The 27261-nt window shown below is 37.1% G+C and overlaps 1 protein-coding gene across 2 annotated transcripts in view; it reads right to left on the bottom strand.

Moving 5' to 3' along the window:
* Positions 1 to 27261, bottom strand: part of cd2ap (CD2-associated protein) — a 61846-nt gene that overhangs the window by 17794 nt on the left and 16791 nt on the right. Inside the window, exons 2-10 of one of the 2 annotated variants that reach the window (XM_073856238.1) lie at positions 26674 to 26832; positions 20741 to 20939; positions 14986 to 15086; positions 14334 to 14454; positions 13788 to 13957; positions 9378 to 9471; positions 7741 to 7835; positions 4372 to 4467; positions 4128 to 4181 (exon numbers count right to left, since the gene is read on the bottom strand). In XM_073856238.1, coding sequence (XP_073712339.1) covers positions 4128 to 4181; positions 4372 to 4467; positions 7741 to 7835; positions 9378 to 9471; positions 13788 to 13957; positions 14334 to 14454; positions 14986 to 15086; positions 20741 to 20939; positions 26674 to 26832 — 1089 coding nt within the window. Of the gene's footprint in view, positions 1 to 4127; positions 4182 to 4371; positions 4468 to 7740; positions 7836 to 9377; positions 9472 to 13787; positions 13958 to 14333; positions 14455 to 14985; positions 15087 to 20740; positions 20940 to 26247; positions 26359 to 26673; positions 26833 to 27261 lie in introns of those variants that run through there. The other variant, XM_055186144.2, reaches the window with a different exon arrangement.

The following is a 27261-nucleotide window of genomic DNA, read 5'->3' as shown; positions in this document are numbered from 1 at the left end:
CTCTCCTACACTGTAAAAAAATTGTTGAGTAAAAAAACATTTGATTCTTACAATTTTGGAATCTATTCAGACGATCTCCGGGTCTGGCACTACCACTTTTAGCATAGCTTAGCACAATCCATTGAATCTGATTAGACCATTAGCATCGCGCTCAAAAATTCCTATTTCCTATTTGACTCCTAACTTGACTCTTACGTAGTCTCCGAAAATAGTCCCTGAAACATACTAAGGGGATTATTTTCGGCTGCTGTGTAATATCATTGCGCCTCCTGCAGCCATGTTACGGCAGCAAAGTCCTTGATTATTTTGCCGGAATGAGAGTATAGTCTTTAGCCACATATGCCTAGAAAATCGCAACTTTTAATTTTCCGTCGGTTTTAGTACACGATGTAACTACAGAAGAGTTGTCAAGTTTTAAATAGGCACAATATTGAAACTCTTTGGTTATTTTTTAGCGTGTTGCTAATGGTCTAATCAGATTCAATGGATTGTGCTAAGCTATGCTAAAAGTGGTAGTGCCAGACCCGGAGATCGGCTGAATAGATTATAAAACGTTAAAATTTAAATGTTTAACTCTAGGGAAGCTAGAAAATGAGCATATTTAAAAAAAATGTGCAGTGTCCCTTTAACTCTTTCGCCGCCATTGACGAGATAAACGCTTCCCTGCCAATGACGAGTATTTCCGGCCTTCCGCAACTTTTTAAACCTGGAAGTATTGCCCTATGGAAAGCTGCTGCGTGTCTGTGTCTGTTTTAAAGATCGCTCTGAATGGGATCTCTATGAAAGTCTGTCACAAAAATGGAATGATCTCTGCTTTTTGCTGAAAATGGGGTATTTTTGCAGAAACCTACCCATATTCAAAAGCTGATTACAAAAGAACTTCTGGAGGTAGGATGAAACTTTTTTTTTTTTTTGAAAGCAGGGGGTCTGTTCTTTCATTTGGCATATTGTATGTTTATATATTTAAAGAAGAACATTTTCTGGAATGCATTAGACTTTTGTGAAAATCATGAAAAACGCTGGCGCTGGCTGGCAACTTTTTTTTTTAAACGCTGGCGGCGAAAGAGTTAAAGGGATAGTTCACACAGCAAATGTAATTATGTCATAATTTTCTCACTCTCATGCTTTTAAAACCTTTATAAATTTCTTTGTTCTGATGAACAACACGAAAGAAGATATTTTGAGGAATGTGTGTGACCAAACCGATCATGAGCCCCATTCACTTCCAAATTAGGAAAAAAGAATACAATGGAAGTGAATGGGACTCATGATCGATTTGCAAAATAAATAAAGTGAAAAAATGTTGACAGAATTTCAATTTTTGGGTGAACTATCCATGTAAGCATCCAAATAGGTTTAGAATAAAAATATTGTTTATTTGTATCATGTCATAACATTAATCTGACTTTAAACCTACTCTAAAAGATCAGTGTATATTATTTACGGTAATAAAAGATAATATAAACCTTTAAAACAGGAGATCTAGAATACACCCATGTAAAATCAACATTTGAATAGTGAACTTTTCCCCCTGATGAGGCGGTCAGCGTCTCATCTGACACGCTTCAAGGGTGAGTACTGATAATGGGTTTATCCTCACACAACAGAGTCCGCTGAAGGACTGAAAACTTCCACATTCCACGCAGACCATTCGCTACCCTCCACCAAACATCACATGAGCTTCAGTTCATCACAATCTCACCACAGCAGCACAAAGACAATCATTCAGGTCAATCAGAGCGAAACAAACTATCATGTTTGGATTGTATGAACCCATGACCCCATAATCTGAGAAATCTCTGAAACTTCTCTGCAAAAATGGGCAGGCACAGCTGAGCGCACTGCACACACAATCCTTCTGCTTGTTCACTAGATGAGTGCTGTTACTTTGGCAAATGTTGAAACACTCCCTTTTTTAGTCAGGGTGCATAACTGTTTTGTGATGAAATGCATCTTGGGTTAAGCAAAAAATCCTGAAAAGCTGGACTGAAGAATTATTCGATAAAACTTGATAAGTGGCTTTTCACATGTAGGTTTTATCGATTTTTAACGCCCCTCTTAGACTCAAAACCCAGCAGGGACTTACATTAGGTCAAGTGTGAATCTGATGTCTTATATTGCCTTGTTATTTTACTCTTTTAAGTTTTTCATTAGAATTTTTTGTAAAAAGTGACAGAGGCTGCGTCCGAAACCTCATACTGTACAATACGTACTGAATGAGATGAAGTACCTACTTACTGACCGTTAAAACAGTAGGTACTGTATAGTATGAATCCTGGTATTATGAATGCGATTCGGACGTACTACATCCACCATGTTTTTAAAAGCTTTCACACGCTTTAATATCTAACTGGAAGTAGTAGGTCATCGGGGTACTTTTCGCATACTGTTTTTGGAATACTATGTATTCGGAGATACTACTCGCCTCGCCTACTGATTTTCGCCTACTATATAGTATGGAAGTAGGCGGTTTCGGACGCAGCACAAGTTTGTGAAAACCCAGCTCAAGTTATTTTTTTGTGATTTACTATCATCCTGCAAAATGTAAACAACATTTTGTGAAAATATAACCTTGTTATCTTGTTAAGACCATGTCAGATCAAATCAATGTGAAATCAAACTTTAATGCTCATAATCTCATAATTGAATTATAAGACTTGGATTTCACAGACAGGGTCACAAGCTTTTATTGACTATGTTTACATGTACACCAATAATGTGATTTCCAATAATTGATTGAGTAAGGACTCAATCGCAGTAAGATGTTTACATGAACCCAGCAATCCTGCTTACTCCGGTTTACATGCAGTTTTTATTTTCAGATTATTTGCTAATAATTGTGGTTATTATTCACATAGCCCAATGCACAGCACAAATAATGAACTCGAATGAATACATGAATTACTGGATGTATTTTGTCGCGTTCTTTGCATTGTTTCTAGATGAAGGCAAGATGTGTGTCAAGTTGTCAAGTTTATTAAGAATTTCCATTTCAAAAACGGCAGTAGCTGGCGGGGTTGTCCACGCTTTTTTATCACGCTAAGCGTCGACTGTTGAATATAGTTCAACTTTGTGTGAAAAGCTTAGCTCGTCAATGTCACTTTTTCCTCGGCCGTCCAATCACAGCGGAGGAGGGACAAGACAAATATCACAATGACCAACCCGCACATCGGACAACGACTGATAAACAAAACAGAACTGTCATAGCAACCAAAGCGCTTAGCTAAAAACACTGGCAAGCGCCCACAGTTGGCGCCCACCTGGCGTTTTATCCGCATAAAACGCTTTGGTGTACACTCCCCCTTAAGGTGCGTGACAAAAACCCATGCGCATTTCAGTGGTATAGCTGCGATTAAAGTGTTTACCTGCCCATTTACTGCGATTAAAATCGGCATACGGCATGTTTTAATACGACTATACTTGCTGCGATTATGAACTTAATAGCATTATTTTTATCCAAGTATTGTGTTTATATGCAATGATGTGATTATCAGCTTAACTGCATTATTTTTTTTTGAAGTGTAATTGCAATATTTCCAAAATCTCATTATGAGGGTGCATGTAAACATTGTCATTGTCTGTTTATAGAGTAGGGCTTGGGGGCGTTGTTAAAAAGCAATCCCTCAATGTCTTTCAGCATTTTGGCAAATTAATCTGTTTTCTATCACAAACGTTTGGACACAGTTGACTGAACTGGTTTCTCACGACTTGTGCTGAAATGCTTGGAATTAGTTTTGCATATGTGCCAATATATGCTTGAATGCTCCCTCGTTTAAAAGTGGCTTTGAATAAAAACATCTGCTACCTAAATCTATTTGTAAATGTAACGTAAATGTACACAATAATGTAGAGAAGAATGTAGGGCAGAGGAAGGTTAAACAAATAACTCTTATTTTTGCTGTATTGAAACAGCCACACTTTGCCTAGATTACAGTCACACACTTGGAATTCTGTCAAATATCCATGAGGGTAAAAATTATTTGATTAAAATGTTTATTGTGTTATTGCATAGTTTTTATGACTTAACCATTAGTGCAAAATGCAAAAAGCAATAATTGCTTTTTCCAATTGCTTTTGTGCGATATCATCACCTGGTCATTTTCTGAACAAAATAATCTGTTTCATACCTCCTCTGTTTCCGGCTTAGGAGACGCTTTAATGGAGCCTTTTGAGGTGAGAGTCTGAATATAAACAGAAATAACAACAATTTTGAGAGGAAGTAAAAAAATGACTTTCCAAAATGCTTCCTGTCTCCATGATTGTATGTGTCTACACTTTGTGAATCAATTTCTTTTCATTTTCCTCTAAAATTTGCTGTCAGGTAAGCAGCTCAACAAATAAGGGGAAGTGAACACCAAACATCAATTTTACCTCTTTGTCTGGCTCAGATAGAGTCACAAAGTTGTCTGGGAAAACTCCCTGTCGTCCGTTGATCTCTCCTTTCCACCAGCCCGGCTCTCCTGTGTCCTAAAACATCAGAAGTGTCAATGTGCATTGGTCAATAACACAAATGCTGTTGTTCACAAAAAATTGTTGATGGTTTTGATCAAGGTCAACAGAATTAAACATTACATGTAACATGAAAGTGTAATTCTTTTTGAAAGTATTTCAAAGCATTGTATTTACATTGCATAGCTCAAAAGACAAACTGTAAAATTAGCTGTTGCACACTGAAATAAAATGATTCATTCAATTTACTCAATTTTTTAAGTGGTTGCAATCAATTTATTTAAGCTACATTTAAACAAACGTTTTTTTATTTGATTTTATTTTCCTATTTTTTGTTTTTGTTTAAATGTAGCTTGAATAAATTGATTGTGACCACTTACCTTTAAAATTGAGTAAATTAAATTAATAATTTTTTCAGTGCATGACATTTATGGCAAAATAATTTTAATTACTGTCATTTTAATCATAGTGCTATCAGGTACACAATTTCCTGTGATGTTTACAGACAAGAAACAAATTAAAGGTATAGTTTACTCCAAAATAAAATTCTGTCATCATTTACTCACCGTCAGGTTGTTTCAGACCTGCATCAATTACTTTGTTTTGCTGAACACAAAGGAAGATATTTTTAAAAAATCTTTGCCGATCTGGGGCACCATTGACTTCCATAGTATTATATTTCCTGGTGCCCCAGATCTGTTTGGTTACAAAAAAATTCAAAATATCTTCCTTCGTGTTCAGCAGAACAAAGACATTATACAAGTTTGGAACAACTTGACGGCGAGTAAATGATGACAGATTTTTTTTATTTTAGGTGAAGTATCCCTTTAATCCCATTATTATAAAACAGAATGCACATATATACCCTACCACTAGGTGGCAATCATGTACAAAACAACTCCCATCTTTGATGTGCTTCCTGCTCAAGGTCTTTGACAAACACTGGGTAATAAAATGAACTCTCAACATTTCTTGATTTAAACAAAACCAAACACTTCCTTAGGCAGAACAGAAGTCATTTGTATGATATACAACAGCCACAATCTCATAGAAATTCGCCAACTGCAAGTTGTTTCAAAGACAAGTGCTGGCTCTTGCTTATTGACAACAGACAGCGAACATTAAAATACTTTACAATAAGGTTGTTTTTGTTAACATTAGAAAATACATTAGATAACGTGAACTAACAATAAGCAATATAGGTTTTGTTAATGCCAATATAACTGTTTATGTTAGTTCATTGTGCATTTACTAATGAATTGGCTAATGTTCTAATACATTATTAGAACATATTGTAAAGTGATACTGAGAACATCTATGGTTTATGATAACACAAAGTTTGTCCCTATACCAACTTTTTTTGTCTCTGATCAGAGAAAAGTTTCTCATCAGAAATGTCAGCCCTATTTTGCACCCTATTAATTCTTTACCTCTGGATCTGACTATTCTTGCATGGCACGAAAAGTCAAGTCATAATACATTGCATCACATGTCTATAAAGTGTAATAATGAATTTCCCTCTCTTGCACAGTTTGCAGAAATGTAGACTAACTCCCTAAGCTAGTTTGTATCATTTTCACATAGTCTGAAAAAAGATTGGTGAAATCAGAACTGATTGGTTCACACGTTTTGCTCATTTGAATAATATAACACCCCACCTCTCTCCACAAGATTAATAAAAGGTGCGAACATCCTCACAGGTAACTAGCCAAACTGGTTTACACTGCTCCCTGATAGCTGTACAGGGCTTATCCAACCAGGCCAAAAACTTTTTTTTGTTTGCACTTCAGGATGTGGGTAGTTGATACATAACATGCTGTGACTGCAGTTCAAATACTCCATTACACGACTAATGAAAAATGCTGGAATTAGCAAAGCAAAGATGATTGATTATTACTGGACGTAATGTTAAAATGAGCTATAAATTTATATAAATGACGGGCAGATTAATTGCCAAGAGTTACAAAATTAGCTGACCTTGGCACATCTAATAGATTGTGCGCATTTACAAGTTTGTTGTAACTATGTGGGGGCAAAATTTTTGGCCAAATTCTTATGTTATAAAAGATGAAGTGGCTATTTGAAACAGCACTAGCAATATGACTCAGAAGACAAATGCAAGACTAAGATGCTAATTTCTGCTTTACTCATTAACCAATAGCCATTATATACAGTACAGTCAGCTCAATAAATATTGGAGCAGAGGCACATTTTGTGTTATTTTAGCTGTTTACCAACATTTATTCCAGTTACAGTCATTTAATGATAATTTACAGGTTTTTCTTTATCATGAAGAGGATATTGTGATCATCCACTATTTTTATCTTATATGGACGTCCAGGATTGTTTTGGTTGCTGAGCTCACCAACATGCGTTTTTTTTTCTCAGAAAGTACCAAATTGTTGATCTGGCATCCACTAATATTCCTCCTGTCTGACTGATGGATTTGTTGTGTAAATATGGTCTGTATCAATTGCACGGAGATCTCCCTGAATCACATGATGTGGGTTCAGAGCCACAGCTTCAAAATGCATATGCCACACTTAAAATCAACTCCAGACCTTTAACCTCCTTCATTTATGAGGAAATAATTTAACAAATAGACAATACCCGTCCATAAAATAGCTTTAAAAGTCAACTGTTCCAATACTTTTGGCCTCTTAAAAAAGGGGGAGCTACATATTAAACGGCTGTAGTTCCTAAACCCTTCATCCAATTTGGATGTGAATACCCTTCAAGTACAACTGAGAGTGTGCACTATTCAATGTATGATTGTTACTGAAATAAATGTTGGTAAACAGCTAAAATAAAACACAAAATGTGCCTCTGTTCCAATATTTATGGAGCTGACTATATGCAGTGTTTGTTAAGGAAATACTGTACATATTCAAACAGACAGTTCTTTATTTACACTTGCATTTTAAACAGACGGGGACACACAGGGACGGTCCTTAGTGTGTGTGGCACTTTATTAACAATAGAGGCCGGTAGAGATATGAGGTTGAGGATGCAATGGAGTTACAAGGTTTGGTCACAATCTCTTCATGCTTTTCAATAGTTCAATATTTGCAAAGCCCACCGACAGATGTAAATTTTGAAAGACTATGAAATAAGGAAGTACAAGGGGTCTGCCCAAATACATTTCAGTCAATCCATACCCATAAGAAATGAGTTACACTTTTATTGAATGTAACCTAAAATAGTGATGTGAATAAAATGAAAAATTCATGCATGTTATGTGTCAACATAATGTGAAATTGAAATTATAAAAATGTAGACTGTCATACATACTTTGCTCAATAAAAGGACGATGTCACCTTCTTTTAAATCCAGCTCATCTTGGTTAGTTGCATCATATGGAAAGCAGACCTTGCAGTATTCTTTTGCTATAGAGAAACAAAATAGACAGTACACCCATTACACATTGCTAGAGATCACTTTTGAACTCTTGAGCAGACTGAAAGACCCCTGCTAAAAATCTGTCCACTTTCTCATTACTGTTCCTGCATCTCAACTTCTGAAACACTGCAACAGCGCAAAGGTCATAAATTAAACCCTTGAGACAACAAACATACTGAAATGTAAAAGTTAAAAGCACTGTAAATCGCTTTGAATAAAAGCATCTCCTACCTGCATAATTCTAAATGTAATCTACTTGTGTTTAATTAAAGGAAAACACCACCATTTTCAATGTTTTACTATGTTCTTACCCCAATTTAGCCAAATTAATACATACCTTTTTTTTCAATGTGTGCACTTTTAATCTTTGTACAGCGCCTCATGAATGTGTTAGCATTTAGCCTATTCCCATTCATTCCTATGGCTCCAAACAGGGAGGAATTTAAAAGCCACCAAACACTACCATGTTTTCATTATTTAAAGACTGTTACATGAATAGTTACACCAGTAAGTATGGTGGCACAAAATAAGACTTTGTTTGGAGCCATAGGAATGAATGGGGCTAGGCTAAATGCTAACACATTCACGAAGCGCTGTACAAAGATTAAAAGTGCACACATTGAAAAAAGATAGGTATGTATTAATTCATTCCCTTTAGGCAAAATCCCTTATACATTAAAAATAATAAGGCCACTGTAGAATTTATGTTTAGATATTGTCCAACAAAATTTATGATGAAGAAATTTTAACTGCCATGTAGAGCAGGACTGTTTTCCTAATCTTGCTCCCACTGAATTTCTGAACATTACCACCCACTCCCACTGTAACGTGTCCGTTTTCTTCCGCAACGTTTGTATCCACTCCCGCCTGTACCCACAAACACTCAGAATAACGGACATAAAAGATGTAGACTCACCGATGCGCATCATGCTCGCAAACTGAGTGCACAATCAAACAAATGACAAAATATGGATGAAGACTGCATGATTCGTGTATGTGTGTCTCTCTGTGTGCACTGGCTGAAAAGTGATTTGCTTTTAATCATTTTTATGATGGGTGATTTATCAGGTGTTTTCGACATTATGCGTCACTGCGCAAGTGCGCAGACCGATCGGTATATGACTAATGTACCGCGAGTGTACTGACAAATGTCAGACTTGTGCTGTGTCTGAAATCTCCTTCTTCCATACTATATAGTATATGAAAAGCAGTAGGTGAGGCGAGTACTATGTCCGAATTCAACAGGGTCCCACGGGATCCCAGTCACAGTCCTCTACTACCATGTCACATTTATGGGCTTTCTATACATCACTGAGAACTATACCGGTTATCACATTTATTTAATTGGTAAAACTTTAGAATAAGGTTTAATTTAACATTAGTCGACTACATTAGTTAACATGAATAACAATGAACAACGCATCTACACCATATCGTAGTACACGGCTCATTATTAGTTCACGTTAGCAAATGATGCCTTATTGTAAAGTGTTACCATGACGCTTATGTTATCTTTCTCATGCACTCACCTTTTCCCTTGTTCTCGGTCTCTTTTTCTCCTTTTGGATGCTCAGGAGTGCTCATGAGGTTGGGTTTTGTGGCAGATGGTAATGATGGAATTGGCTAAAATGAAGCAGAAGCACAAATGACTTTACTGAAATAGCAGCTCAACAAACACACACACACACACACGCTGGACGGGCGACACTCAGAGACAGATCAGCCGTGCCTGAATGAAAGGAATGCTGGGAAAACAGCAATTACTGTCACATACATACAGAGCAAATGGAAAAGTGTGCCTATTTTAGTCCTGGCTTTAAGAGTTTTTCTTAAAGCAACAGAAACCTTCAAGCAGGGAAACAAAACCACATTTTGTTTTTAAATGAAGATCACTTTCTGCAAATTCCACAGACTCTTATTTCATGTGGTGTGATATCATGAGTTTAAAGGCCATAGGTAAAAATGTGCTGGATAATGACACTTATTTAAATGAAATTATGAAGTTAAAAACCACAAAAATGTACATGACAGGTAACTTAAAGCGTAACTAAACCCCTGGTCAGAGCCTGACTCCACCCACTGGCAATATTTGAAAAATGCAAGAAAAGTGGGCAGATCCCAACGGAGATAGAGGGGACGAACTAAGCTCGTACCAAGTGTGTGGTGAGATCGTAACAAGGGCGTGGTGAGCTTGAACCTGCTTACGTCACGTGTAATTTTTTGGACCCAACATCAAATAGGAAAATTCAACTGCAGTAGCCACCGTTCAACCTGAAGAGGGCAGCACTCAGACGTTTTTACACCATATATTGCAGTATTGAAACACTTTATATCAAAATGTCAAAAAACTTACTAAAATCAATGAACAGCACTAATAAAGCATAATTTTTACAGATCATTAACTAAAAAAAGTTGGTTTAGGGTTTAGTTACTCTTTAAGGGTCATATCACATAGACTTTGACATATTTGTTTCAAATGTGCACTTTAAATAAGTAATGGAGATTTTTTTTCATAGTAAATATGCAAAGTCTACATTACATTGTGTCAATAGTCAGTAGATGCTCCACCTGACCAAGTGTCGAGGTGTCCTTAAGAAAGACACCTAACCCCAGATGCTCCCGACAAGCTGTATGGCACCTTGGATGGCTGACACCACCATTGGTGTATGAATGAGTGAGTAAATAAATGTGAGGAAACTTGTAAAGCGCTTTGGATGGCCATGGGTCTATTGAAAAGCACTATATAAATGCAGTCCATTTACCAAGTTAATCAAAAAAAAAAATGATGGGGAGGGGCTATTTGGTATCTTCAACTCAAATAACATGCATGTTTTCAGCCTGTCGGAGGAAACCGGAGTAAACCCATGATGACACAGAGAAAACATACAAACTCAATACAGAAAGGCCACCTGACCCAACCGAGGCTCGAACTGGGGACGTTCTTGCTACTGTGCCGCCCAGGATACTGGATATAACAAGACTGAGGGTTACTATGAATATGGGACAATGCAACGCTCAATATGTCCGCTCTGCCAACAGAAGTCCTTCCGAACACTTAAAAGAACCAATCATCAATTGATAAAAACAGTGGATTCTCTGGGGGGCTCTAGACTGAGTCGTGTGAGGAGCTTGTCAACCTGTGCATATTATAGACTGTAAAAAATATGGATATAGTGTCCGTGACGTCACCAATAGGTTTGCAAAGAGCTTTTTTGAAGCCAATAGTTGTCGGAGACTACAGTCGCCATCTTGGCAGCATGTCACCATGCATTACTCGTGAATAACCGAAAATGGGTAAAGAGGCGGGACGTGGGTGAAGCTGAGGTGGCTGGTTACTGAAACCACACGTGCCTAGCTCGACTGAAGTGACAGCAGTGGCAGTTCACCCGTCACTCAAATGGCCACAATCTAATTATGCAGAATGTTAAGGCTAAATATAATTTAAAAGTAGCTATAGACGGTTTAATCTGAACTTCCGGTATCTGTCTGTTTAATGATGTGGCTAGTTGCTAAACTGAACTCTGTAACAAATTCCTCATCGAAAATAACAAATGTTTTGGTTTTCTAAAGACAAGGGATAACGGCGATCATGGATTACCATTTGATGGGAGGTTTGGCAGCCGATTAGTAGTTAAGATTGCATACATTATATAGTAAACATTTTACACAGTAACGTTAGCTAAGTGTAGTTTTTGATATGCTTTAGCTATGATTTGAACTAAAATAATCTACATGTTGTTTATTTTGCTTGTTTAGAAATAAACTATATATACTCTATAAGGACTTTGTTTTTATTGATTCTTTGCGGAGTTTACCAGAAGTTACGCTTGTTCTACGAAAGGCATTTGTTTATGTCATTACTGCTGAAACAGTCTTTAAAGACCAAAAACACATTTTGTACCAGGGTGTAAACATATTTATTTCTGCTGAAATGTTGGACATTTAAACATGGTGGGTCTATGGGATTGATGAATTGCAGTTTAAGGGGCCGTTTACATGTCGCATCCTTAAAATGCGTGAAAAAATGCTAGGCGTGTAGGTTCTTGTCACATGACCTGCGGTGTGCTTGCGGCATTCTAAAAAGTTAAGATGTTTTTAACTCGATGCGGTGCGAACCGCATGCTCGTCGTGACCATGTCACTTCCATTATGAGCGCGCATACCTACAATTAAAATGACAAACTTGAGTGCGCAACAGACGCGATATGTGAACGGCCCCTTAATCACTTCCGTGTTGGCGTCATGATAGAGATCGAAAGGGTACCACTTGGTGCACATGTGCAGTAGCTGAAACGACTTTGAAAAAGCGCAATTTATGCATACAGTTGATATCAGGTTTAATTGATATCAGGTTTAATTGATAATCAGAAATATTTTGTTTTATAGATTTTGCATGTGATTTTAGAGTAGGGATGCACCGAATCCAGATTTTTTAGGTTCGGCCGAATCCCGAATCCACCGTTTAAGATTCGGCCGAATCCGAAACCGAATACCGAATCCTACTCGCATCCTTATTCCATTAACACAGTAAAGCACATTAATGAAGTAAACAACGTCCACAGCAGTGTATTTTTTATTTTATTTATTTTAACTGTACAGATTATGCCAGGATGACAAGTTGGAAAACTATTTTGACAATTACCATAAGCATATGCATAATGAAAGCAATGCGTTGCGACACGCTCGTTTTTCCAATAAGCAAGCAGCTCCGCGCTGAAAACTATATTTAACTTTGAGTGAGAAGCTCCGCTCGTCAATGTCAGTTTTCACACGGCCGTCCAATTACAGTGGAGGAGGGGCGGGACATTACCACAGCAACCAACCGGCTCACAGCTGAAGCATCACAGCTACCAAGCGCTCGGCTGAAAAACAGCTGGCATTTGGCGTCCTCAAGGCGTTTTCAGCCGTGTTTAAAGGTTTTGGTGTGTCCAGCCCCTAAGGCTCACCGAAAGAAAAAGCTCATCTCCACGTCAGCACCCGATGCGTGTAATCAACGGCCGTGTGACGTCGACCAGCGTAGCGCAAGCCTAGGGTTCGGTTCGGTGGAATAAAAATCTAGGATTCGGCCGAACCCGAACCCCGTCAAAAAGCCCAGTATTCGGCCGAATCCGAATCCTGGATTCGGTGCATCCCTATTTTAGAGTAATCTGTCTGATTCTTTCCCCATTCAAATAGATAGGACTTAAGTCTGGCATGACTGAAATAATTGCCCGCAGGTGTTGCAAACATGGCTGCCTAGTGGTGGCGACCCTAAAGGGACTTTGTAGGATCTCAATATACTGAGTGTCCTCTTTAAGACTAAACTGAGGTTGTTAAAGTCTTTGAATTGAATATGAAACTAAATCTGCATCCAGCTTTACCTAGTTAAACAACCAAAATGTGTAACCGGTATTTAGCAACGTGCACAGACATGAAAATACTACTGTCTGTTTGAAGAGAAGTGGCATTTCCAGAAAGCATGGAAACAGCTAGCCTAAATAATCCAGTCAAAAAATAGAAACATAATGCCTAAAAAGGAAGGTCTGTCTTCTGCTTTGCATTGAGCATTGAGCAATCACTGGCAAGACTTGCAGAGCAGTTAGACATGTTATTACCCTTCAACGCTCTATTGCTCATAGCAAAGGGAAATAGGAATGGCCAGCACTGATTTTCATACTTGCCAAGACAATTATCTCATTTCATACAGGATCACATGCTAGACTGCTCAGCATTATCCATTCTGGTGTTTATTGCATATAAGCCTCGATATAGCCAAACATTTAATGTTGAAGGTGCAAGTCTGTACCCTTAGTGCAACTGCAAAAATTAAGATTTAGTCTAGTCTAATTTCTGCCATTGGTCAAACAAACAGATAATGTATGCGATTGGTTAAGCCAATTTTTGTTACAAACAGGCAAACAAAGCGATTGCAATGTATTCTTGTGCAGAAATCAAACATACTTTTTCTTTCTTTTCCTCGCTTTCAGAAGGCGGTCTTTGGACTTTGTGGAGTTTGACGGAAGCATCTCGGAAAATGTCACCAAAGCCGACGCCCTTAACCTTCTTGGGCTGGGCCATGACTCCGTTCCCCGGATGAGGAGACGTGGGGCTGGAGGTTCCATCTCTGTTATCTGTGGACACACATAAACTTTTTTAAGCGTTCCTGTAACTCAACTAGTAGTCCATTGTGTTAGCTGTGCTAAAGGTCATGGGTTTAATCCCAGGGATTGTATAACTTGCATGCATTGTGAATTGTCCCTTTGGATAAATCTGCCAAAAGCATAAATGTAAAAATCATGTTTTGATGAAGTTATACACGATGTCACCGTTAAAATAACAGAATAACCATTGCAATATTTCTTTAATTCTTACACGTGTCATAAAAGGGACTTAGACACAACTGTGCACACCCTGAAGTATTCACAAAGTCAAACAAAGGCCCCGTGTTGAGTGTTTTCATGTAAGGACATGTCCTCAATGAATGTTGCACGGTTAGCTAATCGGTACCTGGCTCGTCTGTAACGTCGCTGGTCTCCGTGTCTTCAGCTGTTTCTATTTCTTTGACAAAGTTAGACGGAAAGAGTCCAGACTTCCCATTCATAGTTCCGTTCCACCAGCCCTCCTCCACCTAAAAAACACTTAGAGTCAGCAAACACGGCACAATTCAGTCAAACACTAGTTGACTAAAGTAAATAGTGTATATCTTTATATTACAATGTAGAAAGAAGTAAAAGAAATAACACATTCTAGGCGTATGACTTTAAACGTTACTATTAGACCATATGATCGGGTATCATAGCACGCAATAAAGTGTTTTATGGCATTTATACTTTGGAAATGTATGCAGGCATTAACATCAACCAAGATTAATAAATGCTGTAAATGACATTATTCACATTAACTTCTCTTAAAAGTAATGTTAATAATATAAAAAAAATTCACAGATTTGCAAATACAATCAAACAAACACAAACACCCCAGCCTGCAATATAGAGGTGGTGTTAAACATCTTGTCTAAGTGTGACAATGAATGTTCCTGCACGCAGATGTGTTGTTTTTAAGTTGACATATGAGCATTTCTATAAATAGGAAAGCAAACATGTTCAGGGAACAGAATACAAAAGACCAGCATGACGAATGCCTTCATAATGTTGCTTACCTCCTCTGTGATGTCAATGATATCTCCGACCTTCAGTTCCAGCTCATCTTCATTCTGAGGCACGTATTCAAACAGGGCTTTGCACTGACGCTTCTTGGGCTCTGTAACGAAAACATATGTGTTCAGAATCTGGCTCGACGTGATCAGCCAATCATGTTAATATGACAGCGAAGTGTTTCCCTTTCAGTTACCTGCAGAGGGCACAATCAGAAAGTGCACTGTTTACTCGTGTGCACGAACACATGCACTCTTACATACATTCACACCACACCCTGTTTAGAGGCATTTTTGTGTTTCGTGGAACTTGTGTGCACTTTAGAAAAGAAACAGTCCATTGCCAGGTTTGCTTTCTCTATGGGTTCCATGATCTGTTCCAAATTACGAGACATTACTCTTTAAAAAAATTGAGGTTGTTTTAACCAATGTTTGGGTTAAATATGAACAAACCCAGCAGTTGGTTTAAATTAACCTAGAAAATGTCCACATTTGACCCAGGCAGTGTAACCATCATTTGAGAAACAACAATCAAACACTTTAAACTGCTGAAGGGCCATGAAAAAATGTAAGGGATAGACAATGGTCTAGATTAAGCTAAATTAAAATAATAATCAATGCATCGACAGCATTTGAAGGATATGGCAGAAACTAGGGGTGGCCGAAATACCGATATAAAAGTAGAAGTGGACCAATATATCGGCCGATGATGCTTGCTGCTATGGTTCTCAATGAATTACAGTGAAATGCTGCTAGATTCAAAAGCCAGAGGGCGCTATTGTGCAGAAATGTAATATCCGCTGCAGACGAAGAACCATACACACGCAGCTATGACATGCAGCTCCAGGAAATGGCTTAAGCATATATTTATATTGCTATTCTTCAAACCTTTTCAGTAATTTTCATGATAATAAAGAATATGTATAATGATTATGTTTGACGAGTGTTGCTTTTTCAAATGCATGTTATAAACGACTCAAACTACAGTGATTTTAGATCATTAAGGACTTACTGATCAAAAGCCGTAGTACCTGAAATAGCTGTGAATAATATCGGCTGTGTGATTCAGAATAGTTATCGGCCACGTATTATTAGTGTATATCAGCATTTATCGGTGCACCCCTATATAAAAGTGATTAACGGTATTGTGTTGCTCCGTGTTATTGATTCTACAATACTGGTAATACTGTTGCATATTCATGAATTGTGGATTTTTGCATTTTTGTAAAAACATCACTGTATATGCGATTATGTGTTGAATTATTAAAAAAAAAAAAAACAGTGTTTGTCAGTTTCATGAAAAAAGTAATGGTTTTAACGTAGTTGTTCAGTAATTTTTTTATTGGTACTGTACTTATTTCAGTGTTGTTTTTTAAGTGTTCATGTTGTACCCATTATTTACATTTATTGTTACTTTTGATTTATTACATTTCTTATTGAAACCTTGACACTATACATTTTGTTGTTTTCTTTTTATTTACAGTAACTGGTATTTGTGATTATATATGCACGATTGAAACCGACACTTTTGGGGTTCATGTTTACTTGTATTTGCCCTGAACTATCACTTAAGTGCTTAAGTGCTGTTTCCAAGTGGGAAAGCGAAAGAAGCGGACTCCATTTGAGATGTTCTTCCCACGTCGATCGTGACTGCGGTTGTGACAGTTTAGTACACAGCAAGCGGCCATTTGGACGTCTTTTGGACTGTAAAATATACACTGTAATTTGTTCGCAACTACTTCACTAGCCTGCACTGCAACCACCACCACTCCTTCCGTAGCATAAACTCCCACAATGCATTGCGTCGCAAACCGTAGTAGACGTCACATTCCCGAGCTCTATTGGGAGCAGTATGCTAGCTGGAGCCACTTACTTCCAGGCTTTGTGCAAAGCTAGAAAAAAATGGGAGCCCTCAACTGATGTTTATGTTGTCATTTTGTGTATCGACCACCAACTGTGTGATTGCAGTACCAGTTTTAGCCACAAGTTTTGTGATTGCAATACCAGTTTTGGCCACAATCCTACATACTGTTCCTTTAAAAATACACGTTTTGCCAGTACCTTTGACTTTGGGACCTTTTTGAACTTGATTAGGCTTGTCGCGTTAATTTAGCCTATGTTATGTATGCTATTGAGTATCATGTAAATAACTGTTTATGTTACTTTAACATGTACGGACACCTATTCAGCCTGCTGTTCTGTGTGCTATTGTTTAGTTGAATAACTTGCCTTTCCAGATTAAATATCTGTTCTTTGGCTTTGATTTTGTGAAATCATTTTCTAAATAAATGCGACGTATACTCCACTGCAACTTATATATGCGTTTTCCTCTTCAAAACACATTTTTGACTGATGCGACTTATACTCCGGAGCAACTTATAGTCCGGAAAATACAGTAATTTAGCTAAGGTTTATTACAATGTGATTCCAAAAAGTTTTTTTCTCATATGGCAATATACTGTAATATAGATATATCGTTTGGGGAGTGGAAAATACTTTGATACGAATTTTAGCTCATATTGCCCACACCTATACTTGCTACATTCTTTACTTAAAGGGATAGTTCACCCAAAAATGAAAGTTCTGCATCAGTTACTCTTCCTCATGTTGTTCTAAACCTGTATGAATTTTTTATTTTGATAAACACACAGTGGCGGCTCGTGACGGCTCATCCGTGAGGCTCTAAATAAGTGTTCGGGGTGTCATGTGTGTTGCTTGTGTTTTCAAAATATGTGTTTGTTGCGTCATGTAAACCATGCGCATCACGTGTTTTGTCAAAATAAGTGCCTGCTGCACACGCGTCAAAACCGTTCATGATAAAAGAGGCACTTGCGTTCACAAAATACACACAAGACACTCCCTTAACAGTAAACTATGATTACGCATGAGATTATGCGAGTATCTGGCAACGCGAGCGTCCCTTTTATCACAAACCCTTTAGACTCGTCTGTAGCAGGCACTTATTTTGACAAGACACGTGATGCACACACGATCTCTCGATGCGCAGAACACATATTTTGAAAAAAGGAACCACACACATGACGGGCTACATACATGTTGTGAGGAACTTTGCAACGAGCGCCCTCGAAAAAAGAAGTCCCCGGCCGCCACTGTAAACACAAAATAATATGTTTTGATAAATGATGGTAAGCACACAGCTGCCGTAACCATTGACCTCCAAGGTTGGAAAACAAATATTATGGAAGTTTTGTGATAAATGATGAAGAAGATATTTTAATAAATGATGGTAAGCACAGAGGTGATGGTACCCATTGAATTCCATCATATTTGTTTTCCTACTTTGGAAGGAAGTCAATGGTTACAATCACCTGTGCTTCAAAATATCTTCTTTTGGGTTTATTAGAAAAAAGAAATTCAAACAGATTTAGAACAACATGAGGATGAGAAAATGATGGGGTGAACAATCCCTTTAAATCAGTGACATCACATTGCTAGGGGATCCTTAACAGCCTGTTGTGTGACTGTTGCGGTTTAAAGGAGATTACACAAGGAAGAATTGATGGATTTGTATAATAACAGGATGTTTCTGCACACACACTGGCAACACCTTTTCTGCTAGAAACACATTTAAAAGTGCATTTTTTTAGGTCAAGGGGGCTTTAAAATCATCATGTAAACACTGTAATGGTTGTATGGCAATATAATGGCATTTTTGCAGCACCCTGCAGTGCCGGGTGTTCCTGTAGTGCAAATATATTTAATATAACATGATTCAGCACTGCTACAGGGGGACAATGCAATGCTCAATATAGCCGCTTTGGTGAAGGAAGTCCCGCCTTCCAGTTAGAACCAAGCATCAATTGATAAAGACTAACAATTCGTGTGATGTGCTTGCCAACCTGTGCGCATGATGAGTAGCTGAAACCAGTCAGGTTTAACTGTTGGTCAGAAATGTGTTAATTGTGATTTTAGCATGCGATTTAAGAGAAATATGTCTTTCCTTATTCAAGCAGATAGGACTTTAGTCTTGCATGACCGAAATATCTGTCTGGAGGCGTTGGAAAAAGGGGCCGCCTAGTGGTGCAACTTCCCTAAAGGGACTTTGGGAGAGTACTGTTCTGTTGTCTCATTTCACACCATGACCTTTTTGTTTTCATTTTCAAGCTGTATATGGCTGAAATGACCAAAGCTCTGACTCTGATCTAATACTATGGTACAACCACTGTACTGTTTTTAAGATATACACTGTTAATTCACTATTTTCCTGGTCAAGCTGTTGCACGGGAGCACACTGAGAGCAAGGAAGCACTGACTGCAGAGCTACATTCCTCTGTTATCACTATTTTAAATGATCTTTTCACCACGAACCTTGAATGCCGAACAACATTACAGTCACTGTGTGTTTTTTGACAAAAGTCCTGTACAGCTTGAGCTGATAAAGTGGATGCGCATTACAGAATCAGCCAGGAAAAATAAAAACAAGGAGATTTACTAGACACCAGGCAATGCTAATGCTGCCCACTACTGGCCAAACTTGTTTTCTGCTGAATTCCTTAAATGCTAAATTATAATCTCTAACAGCAATGAATAAATTGACTAAAAAGTATATAGTATAAATATAATATACCAAAAAAAATATTATAATTTTTTTTTAAATGAATTAAGTTTGCAAATTAAAGAATGAATGATGAATTTCCACTTTGAATCCGACAATGATTCCAATTTTCTCCAAAACAGCCAATGCGATTATGCAATACTCAGCAATACTCTCTTCCCCAAAGCCTGTCGGATTGAACATTTAGAGGCGGTTTCCTGGACAGGGATTAGACTAGTCCTAGACTAAAATAAATGTAAGTCCAAACTGAAAACAACTTGCACTGACACATCTTAAAATACATCAGTGTCCTTTGTTTTGCCTCAAAATGAATTAATGTTTGTTAATTTTTTTTAAATTTCATAATAAAACTAAGGCCCAGTCCTGGCTTAAAGGAATAGTTTACTCATTTTCAATATTAAAATATGCTATTACCTTAACTAAGAATTGTTGATACATCCCTCTATCATCTGTGTGCGTGCACGTAAGCGCTGGAGCGCGCTGCGACGCTTCGATAGCATTTAACTGAGCCCCATTCATTCAATGGTACCATTTAGAGATAAAGTTAGAAGTGACCAAACACATCAACGGTTTTCCCATTTAAGACGAGCAGCTACACGAGCAAGCCTGGTGGTACAAAACAAAACGCAGCGCTTCTCCAAGTGGACTCAAAAGAGGAACTACACTGTATGGCGCAACAGCACCCATGGGAGTACTTCGACTCGGCGCAGTAACACCCTCCCTCTCCCATTATGAGAGTGAGAAGGGGAGCGGACTTTTCAGGCGAGTCGAAGTACTCCCAAAAGCGCTACTACGCCATAAAATATAGTTCCTCTTTTAAATCCGCTTAGAAAAGCGCTACGTTTTATTTTGTACCACCAAACTTGCTCGTATAACTACTCGTCTTAAATAGGAAAAACGTTGATGTGTTTGGTCACTTCTAACTTTATCTCTAAATGGTACCACTGAATGAATGGGGCTAAGCTAAATGCTATCGAAGCGTCGCAGCGCGCTCCAGCGCTTACGTGCACGCACACAGATGATAGAGGGATGTATCAACAATTCTTAGTTAAGGTAATAACATATTTTAATATTGAAAATGAGTAGACTATTCCTTTAATGAATTATATTCCAAAAGAATAAAAAACACCATTGGGTTAACAAAATGGACGAAAGCTTATAAATGTGAAATGAAGAAAAACACACTCTTTTTTGAGGCACGTGGTTGAGAGTGGGGCTGTAATCCGATTCCTCCGGTCGGAATGCCGTAAACGCTGATCCGCTGCACCAAACTCGCAACGTTCCCCGACGATCGGCGCTTTATCGGAGACTCCTCTTTTACCTCCTTCACTTCTGTAGCCTCCTTTGGCTCTTCTTTGGTCTTTGGCTCCTCTTTCTTCACCTCCTGGATAACAAGACATAAAGGAAAATATTTAAAAAATGATACATGACATCAAAAATCATTAAATTATGAAAGAAATCGATAAACACTTTGAAAACAGTCAAATGTAGTTTCTCCCGTATTACAATTTAACAGCCTTTTTCAAAATTTGGGTAGGATTTAAATACAAATGTAAATGTCTATTGCAATCCAGCACCCATAAAGCCACGTTAGAGAGATACATGGCAATTCAGCATAAACAGAGAAGTTGATCAAATCATTTTTAAATGCAATGCATATTTTAAATAAATGTTTAAATATTTAATGCATTTTGCAGTAAATACATGAGACAATTTTACACATATTTCAGGTTTAAGTGTGATCACACAGATTTCACATCCACCACTAAGTACACATGTGGGTGATTCCCGCGAAATTAGACTTATGACGTGTCATGAAACATTTTGATAAAAAAGTAAATGCAAAGTAAGAGTATCAAAATAAGAAGCATACAGTTACAAACATCTCTTTAAGTACTATTTTGCACATGATTTCAAATGACATCATACAAACCAATTTTGTATTTTTTCAAAATTTAGGGGGGAAATTTTCATTACCGCAACGTGTCCATGACTGGATTTGGGTGCTTTGACATGGAAATATTTATAATTAAAAAAATCTAAAAAATAAAAAGCTTCAGTGCATGTTATACTATAAACATTAACAGTAAAGAAACATGTGGTATTTGGTGATCATTGGTAAATGTAGAGACAATAATAAGGAATATAAATGTGTCCAAGACCAATTTTCTCATCCTCCGCAACAATTTTCAATCATTGTTTAAGCCCTCAATGAACTAACATTAAAAAAAATGGATAGAAAATATAATGAACTGTGACACTCAAGGTGGCTACCAGGTAAGCAGTTCTTATTTTTCTCTCCAGATAAAAGTTTAAATTTTGTTTGTCATAGTACCTAGACAACTTTTTAGTTCTCATTACAGAAACATGAGTTTGTACATGCATATATTTAATGTAATATCATGTTGCGGTAATGATACTTTTTGATAATGATAATCTAAAAAATGTAAATAATTCTATAGGATTTTTTTTTAAATCCTCTAAAAATAATGGTTATAAAGTTCAAACCTTAATCTTATATGTGCAAAAAAATTGGCTTCAAGGGCGTTTTAAAAAATCTGATGCTGGACACCCTCTAAGTCTGGATTTCGTAAGAATCACCCATATTCTTTAGTTTTCTGTCTTAGACAATCAAGTCAGCCTGAGCTTTAACGCTTTAACACAACACAAGTCACACCTACAACATACCGAAAGTCTGAGACAGTCAACTTCCACCTACATTTATTGTTTTCAAATAGATGTAAATTAACCAATACCACAGATATTCAAGGTTCATTTCTCACTCTCACATATTTAAATAAGGTGGAGACTGGAGAGAGAGAGAGACAAACAAATAGAAGAGTGATAAGATCTACGTGACTATAGACAGCGGTGTGATTCTCCGCCCTGTGAAGTGTGTTTAACTCGCCCTGTTGAAACTTGCTCAAGGACTCAAAGGCATGTTATTTCTGCTAAGATTCTTAAATGCACATGAATAAGTGTAACACTTAAAACTATGCACAACTACATAGATTACACAGCTGGTAGAGCCAGTGTAGCATGACAAAACAATAAATCATCTGTAAGAATAATAAATTGTTGCCTTAAATAGTTTTTCATCTACTGCGTGCACACTTTTGTCTATATTATCACTACTGGCAATATTAAAACAACTCCATTGCAATAAATGTCTAAGTGACATGTGTCTAAGTGTCAGTGTAACAATGATTATGAGTAGTAATTTTAAATTCAGAGCTAGTACTTTTTAACAAAAAAAATGAACTGAACGAGGACAAGAAGAGGAAAAAAACTATATGAAAGTCTCATAATCTAACTATGATATTAGAAGCATAGGTAATAATAAAAATAGTTAATGTGTGTTTATAAATGGCAGATTTTGAGATATTCAAAATTCCATTTGGGTGATACTCACAAAATTCAGATTTGAAGCCAATTTTTTTGCACATATAAGATTAAGGTTTGAACTTTATAACCATTATTTTTAGAGGATTTTAAAAATATTTCCTATAGAATTATTTACATTTTTTAGATTATCATTATCAAAAATTATCATTATCACAACATGATATTACATTAAATATATGCATTTACAAACTCATGTTTCGGTAATGAGATCTAACTTGTCTAGGTACTATGACAAACAAAATTTTAACTTTTATCTGGATAGAAAAAATAATAACTGCTTAACTGGTAGCCATCTTAAGTGTCACAGTAAATTATGTCCCTTCCAACTTTTTTTTTTTTTTTTTTGAAATGTTAGTTCCTTGAGGACTTAAAAAATTATTGAAAATTGTTGTGGAGGATGAGAAAATTGGTCTTGGACACATTTATATTTCTTATTATTGTCTTTATTTACCAATGATTACCAAATACCACATGTTTTTTTTACTGTAAATGTTTAAAGTTTAACATGCACTGAAGCTTTTTATTTTTTAGATTTTTTAATTATAAATATTTCAATGTCAAAAAAAACCAAATCCAGTCATGGACACGTTGCGGTAATGAAAATTTTCCCCTTAAATGTGAAAAAAAAAATTTGTTTGTATGATGTCATTTGAAATTACGTGCAAAATAGTACATGAAGAGATGTTTGTAACTGTATGCTTTTTATTTTAAGACTATTACTTTGCATTTACTTTTTTATCAAAATGTTTCATGACACCTCATAAGTCTAATTTCGTGAGAATCACCCATTTATAACCCTGAAATTAATAATTTTATAGACACTACATTTTTTTAGTTGGCACATACTGGAAGTTGGCTTCCTAAACACAATCAATTCAATCTCTGACATGGTCTTCCTCAGTCAATAATAAAATACCAAGTTTTTATTTATTTTTACAGAATGTTCTTTAGATTATGATTATGTAGAAAACAGTAAATCACAAAAAAAATGACGTGAGTGCGCAGGTATTTAAATGACAGTGGACTCTGACAAGATTACTTACAGAATATAACAACATTAACACATTTTCTCCTGATAGTAAAATAATATGTGAGTCTTGAGTGTCCTATTTAGCATCCAGTTTGTATGACTTGATCTCAGTAATTCTTAAAAAGTAATATTATTTTCCCAAAAATTTCCCATTGTTCAAGCACTGATCCCGTTTAGACTGCCACAAGTAGCCTATGTGTAATAACAAAATATATTTTTAAAGCTAAAGCATGTAAAGATTAAAAAGCACTAATAAAACTCTCTCTTAAAGATACATTCAGCTGGGTTCAGGGTCTGGACACAGACAGGCATTTGTAGCAATGCTAGGTTTCCTGGAGACTCCGGCACAGAACGGAGAATGCCACAGGCTGCATCCGCTCCAAACTTCCTGTCTGAGATGCTGACAAAGAAATTCCTCATTGTTACTCCCTGCTCCCTAAGAAGCAATTTAAGGTCAGACTTCTTTTAAGGACCTGATTTCCTCAAAATAACAATCAAAATCAAAACAATGAAGCCACTACTACTATAAATTAACTATAATGGCACTTTTCCATTGGATGGTACAGCCAGATATGGTACCACGTGGTTCCATTTGAATTTAGTGCCACTTCAGAGTGGGTGGAATTAGGGCGCACTCACATTATCCAAATCAAACCATGCCCCAGTGCGATTGTCACCCCTCCCTACTCCCCCATAAACATGCACTTACACTGTAGTTTTATCGATCCGAGCCCGGGCGTGTTTTCAGCATTAGGATGCGATTGTTTTAAAAAAAAAAGCAGGAAGTACAGCACTCTCCTAACACTGGAACCCATCGTAATGTTAAGTCTGTGTTTTTTTATTCAGAGTCATTTGGTGCGAGATGACACACAGCCCTCTCACATTCCATTGTGTTTCTTAGTTGGTCTGTCATGTGCGCAGCTCGGACATTCACGTAACCCTGCACAGATGAAGGTGAGTGGTCGCGCAATTGATGTCTCTCCTTTTGAATCGTGCTCAGGCGCAATTGTGCTCACACTATAGCCTTTCACACCTTAGCCCAAGTGAACCGCGCTTCAGCCCACCTCTGCAAGCCGGCTAGGGCGCGATTAACCAAACTGTGCCCGGGCACGGTACAGAGCGATCACACCAGTCAAACGAACCAGGCTTTGGGGGTCAAACGTGTCCAAACGCGGTTTGGTTTGGATAGAGTGAGCGCACACTTATAGACTCATCAATACAGGTGCATCGCTTCAATGCTGTGACATTATCGTAAAAACAAACGCTCAACATGGGAGCAACAGCGCATTTTGATGGAATGGTGTTCTTGATTCTCTGCATGTCAATGTTTTTTAGCACTTAAAGGTAGTTTGGGAACTTATACAACAAAGCACAGATGACGACATCACTTAGTCTGCTCAACGGCGCATGAGGGTAAGCTTATTTATTTATTATTTATTTATTATTTATCATTTAGCAATGATGCTGGTAGTGACCATTCTCTCTGACCAATCAGTGATCTGCTTGAAACCTCAACCGAGGTGGTACTAAAAAAAGTATCAGGTACTAGGTACTGTACACAGTGGAAAACCCCGCAAAAGTGAGGTGTACTTTCCAATGGAAAAGCACCATAACATAGTACTATTACATAGAAATAAAATTCAAATAGAAAAAGTCAGAATCGCCTGGTAATGTGATGGCAGCTTCAGATACGATCTTTCCTTAATTTTCTTTTGAATTAAATATTATATATATCACACATTTAAGTTCTATTTTAATAGGTGTCATCATGGCACATGACATTCCCGAGTGTCCACATACAGATAACAAACACACACACACCTTAATAACAACTACAGGTATTTCAATCCTGAAATGGTAAAAGAAATGGCAACCTATATTAAGACAGGTTTATTGTAACACAGACATTTAAAAACGGATTACATCTGAAGTTATTCTGAAGTTAGCCAGTACATAAAACCATTTTTAAAAACAAAGTTTACTTAACACCCAGCAAATCAAAATAAATTGAACAAAATTAACAAATTAAAGGAATGTTAGGTCTAAAAACCAGTCAGTCTTAAGCAATTCTGTTCTGCTTGTTTTTGCCTGTAAGTGCCCTTTAAAACATAGCTGGTGATTTAGATAAAACAGCCATCATCAGCCACGTAGCAAGAAACTGAAAAAAATACAAGATTCACCACAAACAAACATTACCACCCCGACACATCCCCCAGACACAACAAATCAAAGATCTTATTTAGATACCGAAACTTACCTGCTCACTTTCCATGGTCCTCTTCTGAAAATACCCCAGTGCCGACTATCAAATATTTCCGGGATCAAAGTTCAGTTAAGGGAGTGGTGGATTACCTCATACCCCTCTAAAGGATCTCCACAAGGAATTGAAAGCAATAATTTTCTGCCTCTGACAAGATTTAGAGCTACCACTGACTTTAATGTGGATTTCCACACATGGCCTTTTAGTCAAAATACTACTTAGCAAGTACACAACTTGGAGATTGAAGTCAAAACTCAAAAAAATGTTAATTCCTGTTAATTTACTCATTTTTTGTGTTTCCATAAAAATGTTGTGGAGGTAAGCTGTAGAATAATGTGAGCAAGATTCAGGCTAGAAACCATTGTGCATGTGGACGAACAAATCTCCTTTTTTCAAAATGTTATCTTTTGTTTTGTAATGTACCTTTACAAAGTTGTCTGGGAAGAGCCCTCGTCTTCCATTGAGTTCTCCTTCCATCCATCCCTCTTCGCTTTTTCGCACATTTTTGATCACGTCTCCAAGCCTGAGGGTTAACTCGTCTTCGTGGACGGCATCATATTCATACTCCACCACCACCTCAACTACAAACAGAGGGGAACATACTTTAGTCTGCATTAAGGTCATGCCAAATTTTGAACATTTGTGTGGAAGATTTATTTTAACACGCATATTGACATATTTAGGTTTACCCAAAAATGAAAATTCTGTCCACATTTACACACCACCAACGTGTATACATATATTTAGGGATTCACCGATATGGAAATTTTGGCCGATACCGATAACCGATAACTCTTTATATTTATATATATATATATATATATATATATATCGGTTATCACCCCCCAAATATAAAGAGTTATCGGTATCGGCCAAAATTTCCATATCGGTGAATCCCTAAATATATATATAGGCCAATAAATATTCATATTATTTTCACAATGAAAAACTCTCAGACTGCGGACATCTTGTCTTTGTGCTAGACTAGCTCTTCTTAAGCCAGCAACATGT

This window comes from Misgurnus anguillicaudatus, chromosome 18 (genome assembly GCF_027580225.2).
Source record: "Misgurnus anguillicaudatus chromosome 18, ASM2758022v2, whole genome shotgun sequence".
Taxonomy (NCBI): domain Eukaryota; kingdom Metazoa; phylum Chordata; class Actinopteri; order Cypriniformes; family Cobitidae; genus Misgurnus; species Misgurnus anguillicaudatus.
The sequence above is the reverse complement of the archived record's forward strand: the minus strand, read 5'-3'. Positions and strand labels throughout refer to the sequence as shown.